The sequence below is a fragment of the Mustela nivalis genome, assembly GCF_964662115.1.
Source record: "Mustela nivalis genome assembly, chromosome: 11".
Classification (NCBI taxonomy): Eukaryota; Metazoa; Chordata; class Mammalia; order Carnivora; family Mustelidae; genus Mustela; species Mustela nivalis.
In genome coordinates, this window is record NC_139030.1 from 46,434,887 (window position 1) to 46,453,631 (window position 18,745).

The following is an 18,745-nucleotide window of genomic DNA, read 5'->3' on the forward strand; positions in this document are numbered from 1 at the left end:
AGGGATTTAAAAGTCAATTCAGTCACCTCAGCCCATCTCCCACGACAGAGGCAGCTAATGTGAAAGTCTCAGGGGGGCGTAATAGGATTATGGCTCTCGAGCACGAGGAGCAGCCCTGCTGTTCATGCTACTTGACATCAGCGGCAAATAGCACGGACCCTCCTAGAAGCCTGGCTAAAAGGGAAAACAGTTGGCAAGCCTCATTCTCACCTCCGTGGGGAAGAAGAAAACTCAGTTGGGGAAAGAAAGGGTTGGAATTTAGCTGTAAAATCTTGACAGCTTCAAAGTTTTGGGAGCAGGTCTCTGGGTTGAGGAGGAGTTTTTACGATAGCCTCGATGTGAGCACCATAGCGATCAACTCTTACCGATTTAAAAAAAAAAAGAGCGCTGCCTTTAGAATCTATAAATCCCATCATATTGAATGGATATTTCAGTTCTGTACTGTTCATACTATATTTCAATTAAAAAAATGAAAATGGTTCTATTTCATCCAAGAGTTACATGAAGTTAGCATGAAGAACGTGGTCAGATTCTCAATGCAGCATTTGACACAGTGGTTCAAGGCTGCTGATGAGCCGGGTCTCGACTGGGTCATCCTAGGACCTTCGCTGAGTGTGGGAGCGGAGAGGTGAAGATGGGAAAGAATGTGAAGAATTTTTGCAATCTCTTCCACTCCCTGCTGCCCCAGGCCAGCTGAGCGCTGCCTGGAGTTCCCTGCTCTCCCAAGCCGCTGCCTTCCTGGCTCTCTCCTGCCTTCCAAAGTGCGGCTTCTCGTGCCTTCTCTGGTCTGTTGTTCTTCTGTTCACTTCCTGGGTTGTGCTACGCCCCAGGGTTCTGCTGTCAGCTCTGTGCTCAGTGTGTTCTCCCGTCTCTCCCTGGGGAAAACCCCTCAACTTTCATCTATGTAATGCTGAGACCTGAATCTTTGTCTCCAAACAGATGTCCCTGAGCTCCTAGAGCTTCCTGGCCATCTCCTTCCAGATAAGCCACAGGTACCACAAGGTCAGTTGGTCCAGAAAGGCTCCCTCATCCCCCCACAAGGCTCTGGGAAGGCGGACGTCAATCTACTTTCCCGGACTCCTCTGTCTCCCCTCCTTCACCCCTTCCCTCATGGCTCTGCACTCTGCTCCAGCCATGCCAGACACCTCTGCATTCTTCCAACATGTGAGGCTTGTTCGTGCCTCCAAGACTTTCCACATGCTCCTCTCTTCGCTGTATTTTGTTCTGCTGCAAGCCCAACTCAGATGTCATCTCTCCTAGCTAAAATTGGTTCTGCAACCCTTATTCTTCCATGACACATGGTCCTGCTGCTGTGGTAATTACCACATACAGTCAAGAATGCTTAAATATCCATAACTCTAGTCTGCTCTTCTCAAGATAAGCAGCATCTGGTCGTGCAAAGGGCACTGGATTGGAGATCTAAATCGGGAACTTCCTAGGTACGTGATTGGTATAATGCCTTGTTGTTTCTGACTCTGTAAAATGGGAATAATAAACAGGGTTGTCATAAAGATTGAATGAGTTAATATACACAAAGTATCGACACATTGGAAATACAGCCCAAGTGCAGGAAAGCGTTATTACCAACTCATCAGATGAATGAACACATGTTCTTACAATTCATGCTGAACTCAGGGTCTGCCCAAAGAAGAAGGCAGCAGTACTCTGGACCAGTTCTTGTTCTGTGGCCTAAGGGAAATGGGGGCTTGTGCTCTGCTATCCTTCCTAATAAAGGTCAAATCAGATGAAATGCCCATGACACAATTCACTTTTGATATGGCACGGGTTTGTGTCATGATGAATTACTAAATTAATAATGGATGAAGGAGCTAGGATGTGAATATTGAACCTCACCTCTTCAAATCCCATAAAATGATAGAAAAGACACATTTTCTATAGGATTATAGATTTTATTCATCCAGTTGTGAGGAGGAAATCACCACATTAGACCAGCGAAAGTCACTCTGTCTAACTAAATCAAGATCAGTGGTAGCCTGGAGAGAGGGGGCCATCGCAGACCAAGCAACATTTGTGGGGCTCAGCCATTTTTTGGCCATTTTTTGTCTGCCATACTAACAGTCCGATGGGAAAGGTATTTTAAAATCCAAAACAGCACTGAAAACATACATGCATCACCATTACCACAAACCACAAAATAGTACTATGGGTAGACCAGAGAGTTTTAGGAATTCTTGGGTGACAGAAAGTAGAGAGGAAGAAAATGTCTGAGAAGTGACTAAAGCCACCACAGCACCACCCTCACAGAAACTACCACGAGGGGAAGACAACAGACAAGACAAGGGCAGGAGAGGGTCAGAGTGGTTCACCAAAAGACGGCTTCTCTCAGGTCAGTGGACAGTTGGCCATGTTTCCTATGCCCCATTCAGAGCGGGAGGCAGTGCAGAATTTCCAGTCGGGCTAAAACTTAAGACCTGCTCTCTAAGACAAATGCCCAGGGACAAGCCTGGGAGAGAAGACCTGGGCCCTCCTGCCAGGCACAGAGGAGGAGTAGCAGCTCTACCCAGAAAGGCTCCACTCCTGGGAAACTCTCCTTAGTCTGGCAACTAATGGGTGGAAGGGAGGTGGCTTCGGCCAGCCTGCTCCCCATGTGCCTCTCATAAAGTGAAGCCTCCCAGGAAACATGGTCTCTGCTGCCTTTAGAGGCGGCTCTGTTGGGAATCTAGACCACACCTGCGTAGAAATCCATGTGGCGGCTTATTCTCCACCCAGTCCTCCAGTCACTGATAACTACTCCAGAGAAGCAAACGCTTCCACAGGAACTAGCTGGGTGCTGTGGAGAAACCCACGGCAGCTGTTTGAAACAGAATGGAACAAAGCCTAAAAACAGTTTCGTCTCTGAGTCCTAAATAACATTCAAAATGAAAGGGGGAAAAAAAAAGAAAGAAAGAAAGAAAGAAAGACACAACCCCGTGGTCTAACGTGGTCAGCGTGATCACAGGGCAAGCCACTGTCATTTGGCCATCCACCCAGGTAGCAGTGAACTTTTCGGTCCTGTTTACAGCAGATGTTTTAATGAGGTGACAGAAGTCAGGACTGCAAGGTGCGAGCGGACTTACTCTAAAAACATGAGTATATTCCCGGTTAACAAAGCCACAAAAGCATTTGCAGGAGGTTGGCCACGAGCAAACTCACTGATGTTCCTGGGGCGTCAGCCTATGGTTACGACTGAAAGTGGAGGGAAGTCCTGGAGAGGAGGTCAGCTGGAGCACAAGCGGCCAACCTCTGCCCACAGGAGTCAATCACAATATGAGTCCCTCTCCCGCCCCAGGTGGTTCTTCTGGTTTGTGGCTGGCGACAAGGAGAGCCAGCCCAGCCTCTCCCAAGGCCGCCGGCTCAGAGCTGCTGTGCCATCTAGCGTCTCAGGAAAGACTCACCTCTCTGCTCTTGATCTGTAGTCCTCCCCAGCCCCCACCCCACCAAAGGGCACCTGATAACAACTACAAGTGAGCCTTCCCCACCACAATCACTGCACAGAGTCACATTTTAAAAGCGGGTTACTCATGGCAAACAGTGGCAATGAAGCACCTCTCGTGCTTTGGTCTTTACGGGGGTGACAGGGGAAAAAAATGGAGAAGAGATCCTGCAAATCAGACCCCAGCCTGTTCAAACAGTAATGAAAGGGTCCCAAGGACTGAAGGCAATTTGGCTTTCAAGAGTCAAGGGAACACTGTGCCCCAAGCAGGAGGAGGGAACTCCCAAGCACCTTCACAGAGTAACCGATGAGGCCGGGGAAGCGAACGGAGTCTCTCGCTGCTCTGAGTGGCAGCCGGGGAATGGACCTGGTCTTTACTTGTCCTTCTCCAGATGTCACAGGGAGAGATATTAGGCATCCCTGCTTCTTTACAAATCTGCGTGGTGCCGCATTGATGTGGATTTGTCGGATCCTGCTGTGGGAAGGCCTAGTTTCTGCAGGGGATGCATTCTGCCAGCAATGTCTAGTTACAGACAAGATAATAAACGGGGATGGATGGAGAAGCAGTTTATACATTAAAGGATGGGAGGGCTCAGGTGATATTGGAAGCTGCTGGTAAATACAGTTTTATCAAGGAATTTATCAAGGTCAGAGACAGAGCTCCCCAGCTATTGGAACGTGGATAAAATGAGGGATTCGTCCAGGCACTAAGCAGCACATTGGCATGGCCAGTGGTAAAATATGCTGGTGAGAAAGTAAATAACCCAGTTCTTCTAGACCCGTTGACCAGTAGACTTTGTCCCTGGTGTGTGGGGAGAATACCCAGAAAAGTCAATGTTATAAATATTTAGTAACCCATGGTCATGCTTCAGAATAAAGGAAATGCTTTATTATTTGTTTTTCCTGAGGGGTGGGGTGGGAACGCTTTATTTTTCTTGCAACACTCCACCTCATCCCACCTGACTGTCTAGCTTTTAAGTCATTTCTCAGACTTGGAACATTTTCCAGCACTCTTAAGATCTTAGATATCCCTTCTTCCACTTCCCTTAAAGGAAGTTTGGGGTTAATCACACCCTCTTGTCAAATAAACCAACGAAATGTGCTTCATTTCTTCACCTCCCAGGACCCTCACTTCTTAAGACTTGGATCTTCAGGGTTGGAGCCATTCCAGAAACCTGGGGACTGGACCTTTAAAGTGTCCTGCCCCGCTCTAGCTGCTCACTTCCCTGCCACACCACCACCCCTTTGCCTTATCTTTAACCCAGAAAGGAACTTTTAAGTTTACTTCCAATGAAAGTAGGCATTTTTTTTTTAGTTCTGATAGCAATGCCTGGGAACATGGGGATTCTTTCCTTCTTTGTGAGGTTAGAAATGAATACAGTCTACCATTGCAGTCAAGGGCACATGTCTTATGAATATTTCTGAGAAATGAAGTCATCTCCATCAGGGTATGGGGTAAGTTTCCATAATTAAAGCCCCCGAGTGCTAAGTGTTTTTAGGACAATGTAATTTAAGGTTTTTCACATTTAGAAACTGAATACGTCCCCCTCCAAAAAAGAAACTGAATATGCCCAGCATTCTACCAGCACAAGTGGTTACTACAGGGGCACACTAGAAGTTTAATATTAAACCTCTGAAAAGATGCAAGTAGAGATATTTTCCTTTAGGACACCTAAGCAGCAAGTTGAGAAAAACAAATCTGGATGGCGTCAGATAGGACAGCTACTTGCTTGCCCTTGTGTCTGACGCATATATACCGCAGACAGAAAATAGAAACGTTTTGGGGGAGGTGCTGTGTAGATGCAGTATTACTTTTTCCTTGCAAAAATTGATTCTTAATTAATCAGGGACAGAGGGATTATGCGTATTTTTTTGGATTTCACTCCTCATTCAATAAATACACTAGAGAGGATGAAGTTGAAGCAACCTAACAGAGAAAAGAATATTCTTCATGGAAAAAAAAATGGAATGAAACTGGATTTGGAGTAAGCAGACATGAGGACTCGGTACACAGTTCAGCTACATATACTTCTGTGTGATGTCAAGGAAAGCCCTTGACATCTATTAAGCTCAATTTCTCCATGTATAAATGGTGGATAATATATAAGTCCTGTTCATTTCATAAAGTTGTTTTGAGGTTCAGGATGGGAGGTATATAAGTTCCCTATATATACTATGTAGTGTGATTCATCTAATAATTATTAAGTTTTGTTTATAATCCTGGCTAGCGAGTTGATGTGAATATTTTTCTAAGTAGCTGATAACACTTGTATTCCATTCAGGTCTATAAGGTAATAATTGAGTAAGATGAGGTTAGTCTGTAATAATTATTTTTAAATAAAGTATCCATGACATCTTTCCTCATCAATGCTCTAAGAATAAACCCAGGAGGACATTTTGAACCCTCTTTGGCCCGAGAAAGGTGGTAGACCATAGTCCTGAACACAGATTCCGGAGCCAGACAAACCTGGACCAAATCCTGGGTCCAACACAGGGAAGTGATTCAACCTACGCCCGTTTCCGAATCCACAAAATGGAGATGATATTAATACCTACCTCACAGTTCTGTTGAAAAAATTCAATTAGATTTGTTGAGCACAGTCCCTCGCATACATGTGCTCAATAAATGTTGGCTGTGATTGAATATAACTGCACTTCCTTTTCTGTTTCCAGTCTGCTTGTGAGGTTGAGAGAGGGTAAGCAGGTATTCTTACACCCGCTTTGCAATTTAAGAGATTTGTAATCTGGAGATGTTAGGTACTCACTGGTGATTTGGTGAGACTAGAATCCAAGGCTCTGGAGCTCCGTCTTAACCTTCACTTTATTCAGCAGTCTTGTGGGTCAAATGCATGTGTCTCAAATGCTGTCCTTAATTTCTCATGATAGAATTAATTTTTAAGCTCAAAGAACTCACTATCTGGCATCACGTCTTTAGTCTCAGCATCTCCACAGATAGCAGAGAAACCTACTCACTGCAAACCACACCTCCCTTTAAGGCTCTTCAGTGGTCCCCGAATGGCTATAAAATACTATCCATCGCACAAATGGTACACAGCAGACACCCCACCCCCACCCCTGCAATCTGACCTGGGCCAAACTCTCCAGTCCCATTTACTAGCACTCATAGTCTGGGCATTCATTCAGTGTGAAACAGCTTATTGTTCCCTGCTGGAACTTTCCTGACATCTTTCTGGCCCCAGGCCCACCCCTGCACTCCTGTCAGGCTAGGAGTTCTTTCTTTGTTCCAGGAAAAAGAGCACTAAGATATTATTATTATTATTATTATTATTATTATTATTATTATTATTATTTTGCTGCTGGAAAGAAAGGCCTTGAGAATGAGCCTAACATTCAACAAGGACTAAATGTATTAGGGACATTCAGAAGGCTGGCTACTATGCACCTATTAAAAATCCTATCCTGGAAGAATATTTAAGGTTAAGGGAGAATACCACAATGTATTTTTAAGGGCAAAAAGTTAGGAATTGAAAAATGACCAGAGGGATATGCACCAAAATGCTGATAATTATCTCTGGGAGATGGGATTGCAGGTGCTATTTATTTTTCTTTAACTCTTTAAGGTAGCTTCCAATTTTTTTGCAATGAACACATTGACTTTAACAATAAGAAGTCATTAAAACCTTGAGGTAATCTTATAATGAGGCCTACGCTGTAAATGGGCAGCTACACCCATCTTCCCCTCTCCCAAATCTGAATCTCAATGGCAGTAATCCAGTGGTTGGCTGCTTGGGCACGTAAACAGGAGGGTTAAGTAGTAAATTGCCTTCATAGGAGAGAGGCAACAAATCCAAACCCAAGAAATGGCCCACTTAATGCAATCATTTCTTCTGGTAAATTTTACAAGCTTTCACTTAGGGCACAGCAATCTCTCCAGAAAAAAACAAAGGCAAAGTTTGTCATGCAGTGAAAGAAAAGATTCACAATGAATTTCTCAGTTCATAAAGATTAGGGTCTGTAAGTCATGTTTTGTTTTTCATCTGATTTGTATCTGAGAATGAATTTCATAACTTGGAACATTTCTTGGCATAGCCCAACAGAAATCAAAGCCCTAGGCACCACTGATTTTAGGCTTGCTAATCTGGGCTCCCCTGAGGAAGCAAATTTCCCTGTAATTATCAGGATTTCAAATTTCACACCCTCAAAACAGTTTGGACAGATAAAGACCCAATTAAAAGAGGCTCTGCTAATTTAGAGAAAATACACAGCCTCTCAAATGCCCTCTAGAGCAAGTGTGTGGAACAGCAGGTGGGGGTTGCCTTAATGCAGCCAACTGATCCGATTAACACCCCCACTCCCACCGCGTATTTTCTCATATCATTTAATCATCTAAATTGTTTCTTTTTTTTTTTTCTTTTTTAAAGATTTTATTTATTTATTTGACAGAGAGAAATCACAAGTAGGCAGAGAGGCAGGCAGAGAGAGAGAGAGAGAGAGGAGGAAGCAGGCTCCCCGCCGAGCAGAGAGCCCAACGCGGGACTCGATCCCAGGACCCTGAGATCATGACCCAAGCGGAAGGCAGCGGCCTAACCACTGAGCCACCCAGGCGCCCCTAAATTGTTTCTTTTTAAACTTATGCCCTATAGCATATGTTAGAAAATATTAATTTATCCCATGAAATAAAGGACCTCAACTTTCTGAGTTCCTGACCTGTTAGGAAGATTCCAGAATCTGCCAAGAATTCTGCGTGTGTGTGTGTGTGTATTCATATATCATGTCTTTGTTACACATATTTACATATTTATATATTATTTCTTTGATATATATATATATATATATATATATATATATATATATATATATCTCCCCTCTTCTGCTCAAGCCAAGTAACTTAACCCTTTCCCTACTAGTTAAGCTTCTAGACTTGTAAGGAATTTCAAAACTGCAGACCTACCTTTGGCAAATGGCATCTATTTCATTTCCCTCCCACCTTTAGGCTGGGTTTGGACGGATCATGCCAACAGTGGGACATCATAACTCACTTTTCTTGGAAGAAGAGATTGAGGGGCATATAAGTATGACCAGAGCCCTCTTTGTGTCCTTGAAGCCTCTTTTTATCCAGTGGGCCCCTGAGCTTATAAACCCCTGCTTATCTGGTCAGGGTACATCTTCTTGCCTGTGGCCCCTATCCGAAGTCTGCTCAAACGTAAGCAGAAGGAACATTTCTATTGGCAAGGAATTCCACTGTATCTACTTGCTGTAGGGTAACCTCTTGTCTTTAGACTTATAAACAAAGCAAAATCAAAACAATTAGCTCCGAGAGCTCATCTGAGATTTGATGGCCCTGTCTGTGAGCTGCAACAACAGCACCGTCAAACTGTCACTGTTCTATAGTACTTGCCCCCCAATGCCATCCAGGTCTGCACCTGTGAAACCAGGATGGGCATTGTGAGTCACTCTGCCTGCCACCACACAAAAAGCTAATTTCACATTCAGAATGTATGTTTTTTTTTTCAATACCAATAGCAACAAGAGTATGCCAAAAAATTTCCCCTGAAGCTCTATTCTGTTTTTTAAACTACAGAACATTCTTTCATAGTCTGACAGTTAAAATGCTGCAGTTAATGTAATAAACAGAGAATTTTTCTAAGTAGGCTGTCAAAACAAGTGACATTTTTTTTTTTTTTGCTAGCGAGTCTCAGATTCAGAACAATGGGAAGTACCTTTCAAAGCAACATCTTCATTATACAATCAAATTCTCAAAGTAATCTTCTCATCAAAGAATATTGTGTTATTTCTTTCCCAGTAATTATCAGAGTTCTGCAGCCCCTCCAGCAGTGGTGACTATTATAAAATGCAGCTGTGCTGAGTTAAAAAAAATTGGGGGGGGGTCCTGCCCCGGTCGATATGAAGCCAATGCATCTCTTGCCTCCCCATTTCCTAATGACTTGGCTGTCTGGGCAGTAAAAAGTCCACATTTCTAGGACCTTTGAACATGCCCTCAAGTTTCGAGGAGCAAAGTGCTCAGCTAGTCTCTTTAAGGGTAACAGTGATACTGGCAATTCTTGGTCAACTAAGCATATTGCCTTTCCACTTAGATAAAATAAAACAGAAGCTCCACAAGTCATTATCAGACTCTCCTCCAAAAGTGTGTGTGTGTGTGTGTGTGTGTGTGTGTGTGTGTGTAGGGTTTGAAAGTCTGTCCCCTGAGATTCCTACTTTTTCACTTTCCTCTCTCATCTCTTAGGGGCTGTCTTTCCAACAGAAAGAAAAGGAGTACTGAGTCAGAAGAACTACCAGCTCGATTCGAATTTTGTAGTTTCACAGAACCCAGAAAGACAGGAAAAATCCCAAGGCCACCCAAGAGATGTGTCTTGGAATACTGGTGAAACCTGCACTTTCCAGTGATTGACAGGAAAAAATCCAACCTTTGGAATGTAGTTTTCTCTGAAGAATCTTCAGGCTGCCAAGGATCATGCAATTCAGTGAAGAAAAGAAGCACAAGAACAAGGTTCCTATTTCTAAGGGTCACTCATGAAAACAGCTCTCAGGCTCTTGTGGGGGTGAATCAAGCAATTAGCATGAATGTTTTTGGCACACAGCAGGCACTCAATAAATATTTGTTGCATCAGGATCTAATTTGGGAATGCCTCCCCCTACTGGATTATAAAATTTCCAAAGGCAGGAACCATTTTATTACTTAAACAAAACAAAACAAAACCTCTTTGGCCCATACTCAAAAATCTCTGTGAATCGAATGGCATTTTTGCCTCCCTTGAAGCAACTAAAGAGCTGAGGGCACATTAGCTGGGACTATATATTCGTCTGACCATTCATTCACCCAGCAAATGTTAATGATGGTCTGCTGGGTGGAATGCACAGAGCTAGGAATATGGCTTTCTCTAACTTCTATGCCAGATTAAATCCCCCTTTCCCTATTATATTCTATTACTATTCACTACATTTTCCTTTGTAGCATGTACAACAGCTATGATAAAATTATTCCTTGCATCACTGTTGAAGGTCTGTCTCTTGGACTAGGCAGAAAGCTCCAGCAAGGAGATGCAACCCTTTTATTTGATGCTTCAGCCTTAGCAACTAACATAGTTTCTAAAACAAAATAGGTGTGTATCAAATATTGGTTAAATGAATGAATGAATGAAGTAAAATGAGATGTGCCCTTGCCTTTCAGAAACTCCCAGCCTAAAGAAATGTTTCTCAACAGCAGCATTAGTTTCAGGATGGCTCTTTATTGTGTAGGGTCCTAGGTCTTGTTGGGTGTGTTGAGCATCCTTTGGTCCTAGCCACCGCCAGGTGAATGGCAGAAGTGTGCTCCCCCAAGCACTGATGCAACCAAAACACCCTTCTCCTTTCTAAATGCCCCTTAGGAGCTGTCCCACTTCTGATTCAGAACCACTGTATGGTGTTGGCTTGAATGAAAGTGGCAGCAAGAAGTGGATGGATCCAGGGAGAGGGGATGCAGGCTGATGTGAAAGAAAACACGGGTTAGCACAGTGTTCATCTGAGTCCTCCATGTCCTGATGATTCTCTTGTGTCCCCTTAGCCACCCACACCTGTGATCTGCAGATACAGCACCCACTGCCTGGGCAATATTCTCAGATGCTACTTATAATTAGGTCAGTGAAGTCCTGGCTTTTCTGTTTGATGGTTTGGATTTTTCCATAAAATGTTTGTTTGAAGGAAGGGTTTTGAGGCTAAAAGGACCAAATCAGAACCCATGTACTAAAGCTAAAAATGATGGTGCTAACTGGAATCAGGGCAGACCTTTGATCCACATGGTGTGCACATGAAGGCTCAAGAGAAAGTTTTGACCAAGGGGACATAACTTGACAAAAAAAATAAAATATATTGAAGGAAGGAAACAGGAGCACTGAGAAGTACTGTAAGTTGGTCTAAGTGGCAGATGTTGGGGAAGTTGGTCTGAGGGACTTGGCACTTTTGGAAAGGGCCCAGTGGACATAAAAGGCATGCAAAGTTCAATGCTCTTGTCAAGGCCCGCTAATAAACGGAGGCTGGCCAAGCCGGTGACTCAGAGCGACATCCATGGCTGCTCGCCCTGGTCGCAGGGTGGAGGGCCGTTTTATTCCCAGAAGAAAAACACAAGCCTGTATGCGGTGGCCTCAGAACCAAGTGCCCAGTCATCCCTTATTGAAAAGGTTTCCCCCAGCTTGGGGCCGTGGCATATGCTTCTCTGCATGCCCCAGAGCAACCGGGAGAGCTCCCTGAGAAAAAGAGGGGCTCAGTAACTTCTTCCCGAATCCACCTGATTAAACATTTCAGAATCCCCCAACATAGCTGATGGGTTGTAACTGAAGCGGGGCGGGGGGCGATTTTGGCTGAGAGGGAAGGGGGAGATGGAAGGCGTTCTGATGACCCTCATCCTCTTGCATTAGAAAGAAAGGGGCTGTCGCAGTCTGGCACAGAAACTGAGGAGTTTCTGTTCGACATCGCCCAAAGGTCGTTTAATAGGTGGATTCCGTGTTGACATCCTGAACCAACCGCTAAAAATCTGTACGGTTTTAACTCATGCGGAAGGGAAATGGAATTCTCTAGCTCAAAAATAAGATGAGGGGGGGGGGTCAAACGCTGCTGTGTCGCCCCTCAGAGCCTCTTCCTTGGGCCCCTGGTGAAGGCCGGGACTTTGGAAAGCAGCCCGGCTCCCTCGCTCCCGCCGCGGCCCCGGGGACCTGCAGGGGGCGCCGGCGCGCCCTCACTCACGGTTTGCGGAGGATCATCCTCATGTGGGCGTCAGGACCCATCTGCGACAGCAGCAGCATGGTGTCCTGCAGCTCCTCATCACACTCCTTCTTCTCCTCCTCAGTAGGCAAGGGGGCATCCTCGTGCTCGTCATCCAGAAATCGATAAAATAAATATTTGTCTTGGAAGTGGTGCTCCTGGTCCACTAGATGGAACATGAAGGCAGGCGTCACCCGGTGTCCCTCGGCCTCCCAGCCCCGTTTACCAGAAGCAAAGGGACGGTGTCGGCTGCGAGAGCCAAGTGACAGCGAAGTGCTGAGCCTCCTAGGGCCCTCCCTCCGCCTCGCCCACCGCCGTGCAGCTAGGAGAGGTGACCTCCCACGCCGCGGCCCGGCACCTTGCCGCCCTCTCGGACCCGCCCGGCTCCAGCTCGCCCTGCCCCTGTCTGATGCTGAGCCTGCCAACTTTTCGGAGATGAGCACTTTGACCCGCAAAAATTGCTCTGGTGACATTTTCTAGCCTGTGGGCCCTGTGCCCCTAACAGGAAAATAACCAACTGCTAAATGATGCTCTATACTGGTTTTTGAGCCAGACTTCAAACAACCCTACTTAATAGGGATCAGGATTCATGCCTTTCTTTCTGTGTGTGCTGTTTGTAAACATGTCTGTCTGCACTGGGGGGGAAAAAAACTTAGAGTAAAATTAATTGTTTGAACAAAACTGACGAGACTAAGCTTCTAGGTCATATAACTTTAGAAGGAACAGTTGAGATTTTAAAAGTTGTTTTTTTTCCCTCATTCCTTTTAAAGAAAAAGACTTAGATCTTGGTGGGACAGTCAGTTGGCTCAGAATCTCTCATTGCTATATCTTAAGGCTTTAAAGCCCCCTTTCAGGATGGAGCACCGACACTACAGAAAGATGCAGTGGAGGAGTAGATTCTTGCTGCTCAATATATGATCCCAGACCACAGCATGGGCCTCAGGTAGAAGTGGGCTGGCAATACGGACCCTCAAGACCCATCCCAAAGCTGCTGAATCAGAATCTGCATTCGAGCCATATGGCCATCCTGTGTGTGTACAAATTGGCCCTCCCAGATGACACCCCCATTAAAAGGCAGCTTTGGAATTCATTACTTTCTTTCACACCATCAGCCCAGCCACACGTTTCGTTGCTCTTCATTCCGCCCCTGCGACAGGATGGCTGTGCTCAGAGTATAATCACACGATCAATGAGCCGTGAATGCAAACTAATAAACATAATTGGAACTGATGCACTCTGGCCACAATTTCATTTTCCCTTCTACATTCTCCCAAGTTAGGAAGGCACAGTGGGGGAACAGAGCAACCGATCGCCTCCACTTGCTGCATTTGTGTTGCTAAATGAGGATCCTAGCTCTGCAGGCCCCTGAAGGGATCATAGTTCTTGACCATGTGGGACTGTAGCAACAACTCACGGGGGAAATGCACTTAGCCCTTGCAGAGGGTTTTCCTGGGACCGTGGCTCATCTTACCATGGTTGAGAACATTGTCCTCCACCAGCACCTGCCACATGCCAACAGCCTGAGTTCGGGAGTGAACGCATGAAGTCTGCTGCAGCATCCAGTCCACCAGCTCGGTCCCCACACAGCACTGCCTAGGGAGAGGGGGACACAAAGGGTGGGAAGTCATCCCCTTGCAGACGAAAGCTGGGAGATGGCTTTTGAAAGACCATCCTGAAATGCTTGTGTTCTTCCACCATAAGAGGTCTCATGCCAACAAATTACGGCACAGTGTGGCCTCTGGTTCTCAAATTTTCACACAGAACAGTAAAACCACTCGGCTCACAGGGGAACCTTCCAGGCAATAAAAGAGCATTACCAACTGCAGCTCTAGGGGATACTGAAGGTCCATGAGATGGGGAACATGACCTAACAAGCTAATCCCAGGGACAGAAACCTTTTCGCCTCAGGGCCGTCCCAGAAAATCTGTGTAAAAGGAAGGCAAAGTGGAATTCTGACTTCCTTCACCTGAGCCTTGCGAGGGGTTAATGTTTGTGAGGCACTTGGAGGTGCTCCATGAAAGGCGCTGTATAAGTGCAAAATTATATAGCACTTTATATTTTCAAGTAATACTACTGATCTTCCTCAGAGGGGTGTTGGGAGAAACAAGCAATTAGCGATGCAAATCTCTTTGAAAAAAGTCCTATATAATGAGCATCAGCACTGCGGCAGAGCCTGTCATCTGAGGAGCTCCACACGCTTTCTGTAATAGTCACACATTCACCCCCAAGTTGCCCCTCAGTGGTAAGTTTGCTGGGATGGGCAAACTCCGTGCATTAGTTAGGAAACATATAATCACACACACACACACTGGGGTGGGAGAGAAGGGCAGGTGTTTGGGGCATGATGATTCAAAGGTGGAAATGGAATCTTGAAGCCTTAGGAGCGGATCCTATGGGACAACACAGGAAGTCACAGAGCAGCTGGGTCTGTGTCACTAGTGGCCTCCCCTCCCCAGCTAAGGATGGCACCATCTCTGGGGTGGAGTTCAGGGAACTCCTCTCTAGTTTAACCTTTTGGAAGTTTCCCGGCACTGTGCACTTTAGGAAGAGGCTTAGCCTGGGAGGGGTCATGAGATACAGCAGTGGGTCTGCTACTTAGTAGCCATGTGACTAGGGCCATATCGTTTAAACTCTCTGATTCTTGGTTTTCTCATCTGCAAAACAAAACAAAACAAAACAAACAAACACAAAAAACAAAAACAAAAAAACAAGGAAGAAAAGATGGCCTCTAAGGCCACTTCCCCGTTCTAATATTCTAGGCACTCTGAGATCTGTCCAAGCTCCTGGGATGCCCAGATCCAGGTCCAGCCCTGGAATATTTCACCAGGAAAATGTACTGAGAAGGCCATCAGGTTTCCAGGGCTTCCCTGAAAACAGACTATACCTCCATAAAGAACTTCAGTGGGCAAAGGGGGCACCTAGTTACTATTCATCCTAAACATATGACCTGTCAAAACATGCCTCTTCTAATTTGAGAATTTCTTAATGGGAAAAGTCATATAAAAGAATAAAAAATTAAATCCATGTGGCTTTTAACTCAATGACTGTCTTTACTAAAAGGATCTGAGATGATCCCAGAGCACCTGGGCCCTTGTACAGGGTATGAGAATCCTGCGATCAGAAGCAGAGCAAAGACACATGGTCTTGCCGTTTGCATCTGATGGAATCACTGGGTTTCCCCTCCATTAATGATCTCTAGCCACTTCAGAATTAACAGCAGACCTTAGCATGGTGATCACTGGGGATGATACTGCATCTGGGGAGACTTCAAAGCTCTAATAGTGCAGCAGTGACATAAGGAGGTGGAGAACAGGAAGGAGAGAGATGGAACTGAGAAGTACAAGGTGTGGGGGCAAGGAACTCAAACTGGGATACAGAAAAAAGAAATCATCCCTTCAGCTTTCAATTGAGTCCATGGGTTATTACCAACAGATCATTAATTTGTGTCATAGGGTGTGGAACAGACATGACACCTATATTTCAGGGATTTAAAAAGTTAACACTATGGAGCAAGAAAGAGTTTATGGTTTCTGACTACTGGTTTCCATTTTGTCACAAAGATGACATATTTTAATGGAATTTCCCTAATGCAAGTCAACACTTAGAAAAGCATAGTCATATCTTAAGTCAAGAAAAAAAATAATAAAGACTTAAAAAGAAAAAGGTCCTTTAGCCATATGAGATTTTGAGATTTCTTAATGAGTTAAGGTGTTCTAACTCTCTGGGAACATGTGACACATGATTTTTTTCTTTTTTAAACCTTTACTTCTCTTAAAATTATAGCAGTGTGTAGAGACCACAGACTCAAAAGAATGAACCTCTAGGGTTGGAGTTCCAAATGCAGTAATCCAAAATGGTAGCTGGTAAATATCAACATGAAAAGGGCTAGATGAATAATCTGTCTTAAGAAATGGAATGTGTTGATAAGACTGAACTGTTTCTCAAATCCTATCTCATTTCCAAAATTCTATCCAAGAAGAGGCCAATTAATGTAATAAATATACTGTCAGTTTGGGTCTTGTAAACATGTTCATGACAAGCACGAGCTGAAGAGGGTTTGTTTGCATGGAGTACAGAGAAGAGTTTGCCATGTTTTTCTTTCTCCGTCCTTGGGAAAAAGACTGGATCTTCAGGCACATGTATTCGAAGGTTCGCTGTAGGGTGAATCAGGTCTAATTTTACAGGTTCTATCATAGTTGATAGTCACTAGGAAGATATATATCCTTCATGATAACTTTAAAATTCATCATCTAGCTTCTCCTTGTGCCTTAGGAATTTGGTTCATGTGAATCAAATGGGTCATGGCTCATGCCAGGTCTGACGGTTTCTGAAGTCATGTCTAGGCTAAATGGGAGAGTTGAGAGATTGCTGAGAGAGGGTTACGAGGGTGATCCATGGGTGAAAAGAGAGAGTGAAGACTTGTGTGCCATACATAGACAATTCCAGTTCCTAAATCCTTGTCAAATTGAAAAAAAAAAAAAAAAAAGCCCAAATCAGACATGAATCTTCAGTTGACCTCCACTCTTCAGTCATCCCAGAAGATTCAGCTAAATAAGGTCTTAACTCCAGTGACAGCTCTAATGAGTCCTTATTGTAAATGATTATAGATGTGATACAGAGTTGCCTATCTCACTATATTTATACTAGAATGAAACCCTACAGTAGAAAATAAACTCTGTAAAGAACATTGTATAACAATTTTGCTCACTCCTGTATCCTTGGGGCTTAGAACACAATAGCATCTGGTGCCCAGTAGGTACTTAATACATTTGAGGAATGAATGAATAATAGAAGGAACTGAAGATCACTGCACTTGGACATCAACCAAGGTTGGTCGGTTTAAATCCTGGCTTTGCCACTCACTAGACTTGTGACTTGGACAAGGAAAACTATTTAATCTCTTTGAGCCTCAGTTTTATCATCTGAAAAATGGCCTAACACCTACCACCAGGGTTGTGGTAAGGATGAAATAGGATAATGTATGGAAACTGGCCTGGCAGAGGGCTTCAAGAGTAAATAAATGCTCAGTAAATGATTTGCCTAAAAAAATTAGCAATCATAAATAAAAAATTTTTTCTTCTCTTTGTTTATCACAATTAAACTAATGCCCAAGCAAATTAGTTTAGGAGTAATTGCTGGGAATATGAAGGATAATTAAAGTTAAGCAGGGGACAAAAACAAGCTTAGATGTTCCAGAACCTGGAGGATTAGAAAACAAGCTGCCCGCAGATGGAAAACAAGAAAATGCAAGTTTGTTCCAATTTCCCTGGACATGAGTCTGAAGGGCCCAGGGCTTTGGGGTTATTGCACATACCTGTACGTCTTCAGGTGGTATTTTCTGTCTCTTATCATGTGAGGTGCTCGAGAGAGAATGGCATTTCGTAAAATTTTTCCAGCCCTGAGGATCTTCTCTGAAGGGACCTGGATTTTAATCCAGTGAAAGGAGAGGAAGAAGAAGAAGGAGAAATTATATAAGGAAAACAAACAAACAAACAAACCTAGATGAATACTTAAATCACTTTCTGACTCTGGCTTCACCAAATACAACTCATTCACACATTTACATTGTTCGCTTGTCTGACATGTCACTGTTTTATTTAAGAACTGAAACACACTGGATATTTACTGTGTCTAGAAAATGTATCCAAGGTTTCCTGATATGATGCTCTGACATATGGACCACCTCCAGCGGTTACTTAAGAAGTAACCACTTCTTAAGTTGACGGCTCATCAACCCACCTACATCCCATTACCTTGCTAATGGTGTTAGCAGGACGAAGAGGAACGTGAGGTTCAATGAGAGGTGTCTGAAAAATAAAATGTTAAGGCAAAAGAAAATTAAACAAAAAGTTCGCTAAAGAAAATTATGGGTTGGGGATAATAAGAAATATCCATTTTTATAAAACTTAAAGTAGAATTAAAAAAAAAACAAGAGATAAAATCTGCCTGAATAACTTGAATGCAGAGGCATTCAAAGGGCAAAATTAGACCTTCAATTTGCCAGAATTTAAATATAAATTATTAAAAATGAAAAAAACCAAACAGATAGGAATGATTAGATGTTTGCAGGCTTAATGAGAAGGGAATCAATATCTACTCAAAGCATAACAAACATCAGAGCAGAAGAAAAAGCGAAATAAGATAAACATGTATGGAGATTAAAATGACCTATCTCAGGAGATAGGGATAAAGTATTGATTTAGAATGGAAATGAGCGATTTCATCCTGTCATGCAGTTAAGATTCTTTTTTTTTTTTGCAATTTGTAATTTTAGGAAAAATCTTTAAATTTCTAAAAGATCCTTCTTGGTGGTTTTATGTATTCAAGTTCCTAGAACACACTGGGATAGCTACTGCACCCTCCCTTTCATTGGTAAAGTGATGTACAGTTTTCAGGATTCTGTGGCTGTCAGAACAGCTCTAGGATCTGCATGAAGCTCCCACCATTATCTACATTCTTCAGATGAAGCTGCTGAATTAGGAACCCAGGAAAATCTCTTGGTACACAGCTACATAGGTAAGTCCATTAGTGCTACCAAACCCCTCTCTCTAGTTCTCTGTAATATCTGGCAATGGCATTTCCAAATGGAGGAGAAAG

General features: G+C 43.8%; 1 protein-coding gene across 8 annotated transcripts in view; it reads right to left on the reverse strand.

The window, feature by feature from the left end:
* The window catches only part of RAPGEF4 (Rap guanine nucleotide exchange factor 4), a 291,346-nt gene that overhangs the window by 68,128 nt on the left and 204,473 nt on the right, over positions 1 to 18,745 (reverse strand). For 7 of the 8 annotated variants that reach the window (XM_082689572.1, XM_082689567.1, XM_082689566.1 and 4 more), the window contains 4 exons: positions 17,902 to 17,955; positions 17,463 to 17,569; positions 13,620 to 13,741; positions 12,131 to 12,314 (listed from right to left, as the gene is read on the reverse strand). In XM_082689572.1, coding sequence (XP_082545698.1) covers positions 12,131 to 12,314; positions 13,620 to 13,741; positions 17,463 to 17,500 — 344 coding nt within the window. In that variant the 5' untranslated portion in view covers positions 17,501 to 17,569; positions 17,902 to 17,955. The remainder of the gene's footprint in view (positions 1 to 12,130; positions 12,315 to 13,619; positions 13,742 to 17,462; positions 17,570 to 17,901; positions 17,956 to 18,745) is intronic. The other variant, XM_082689568.1, reaches the window with a different exon arrangement.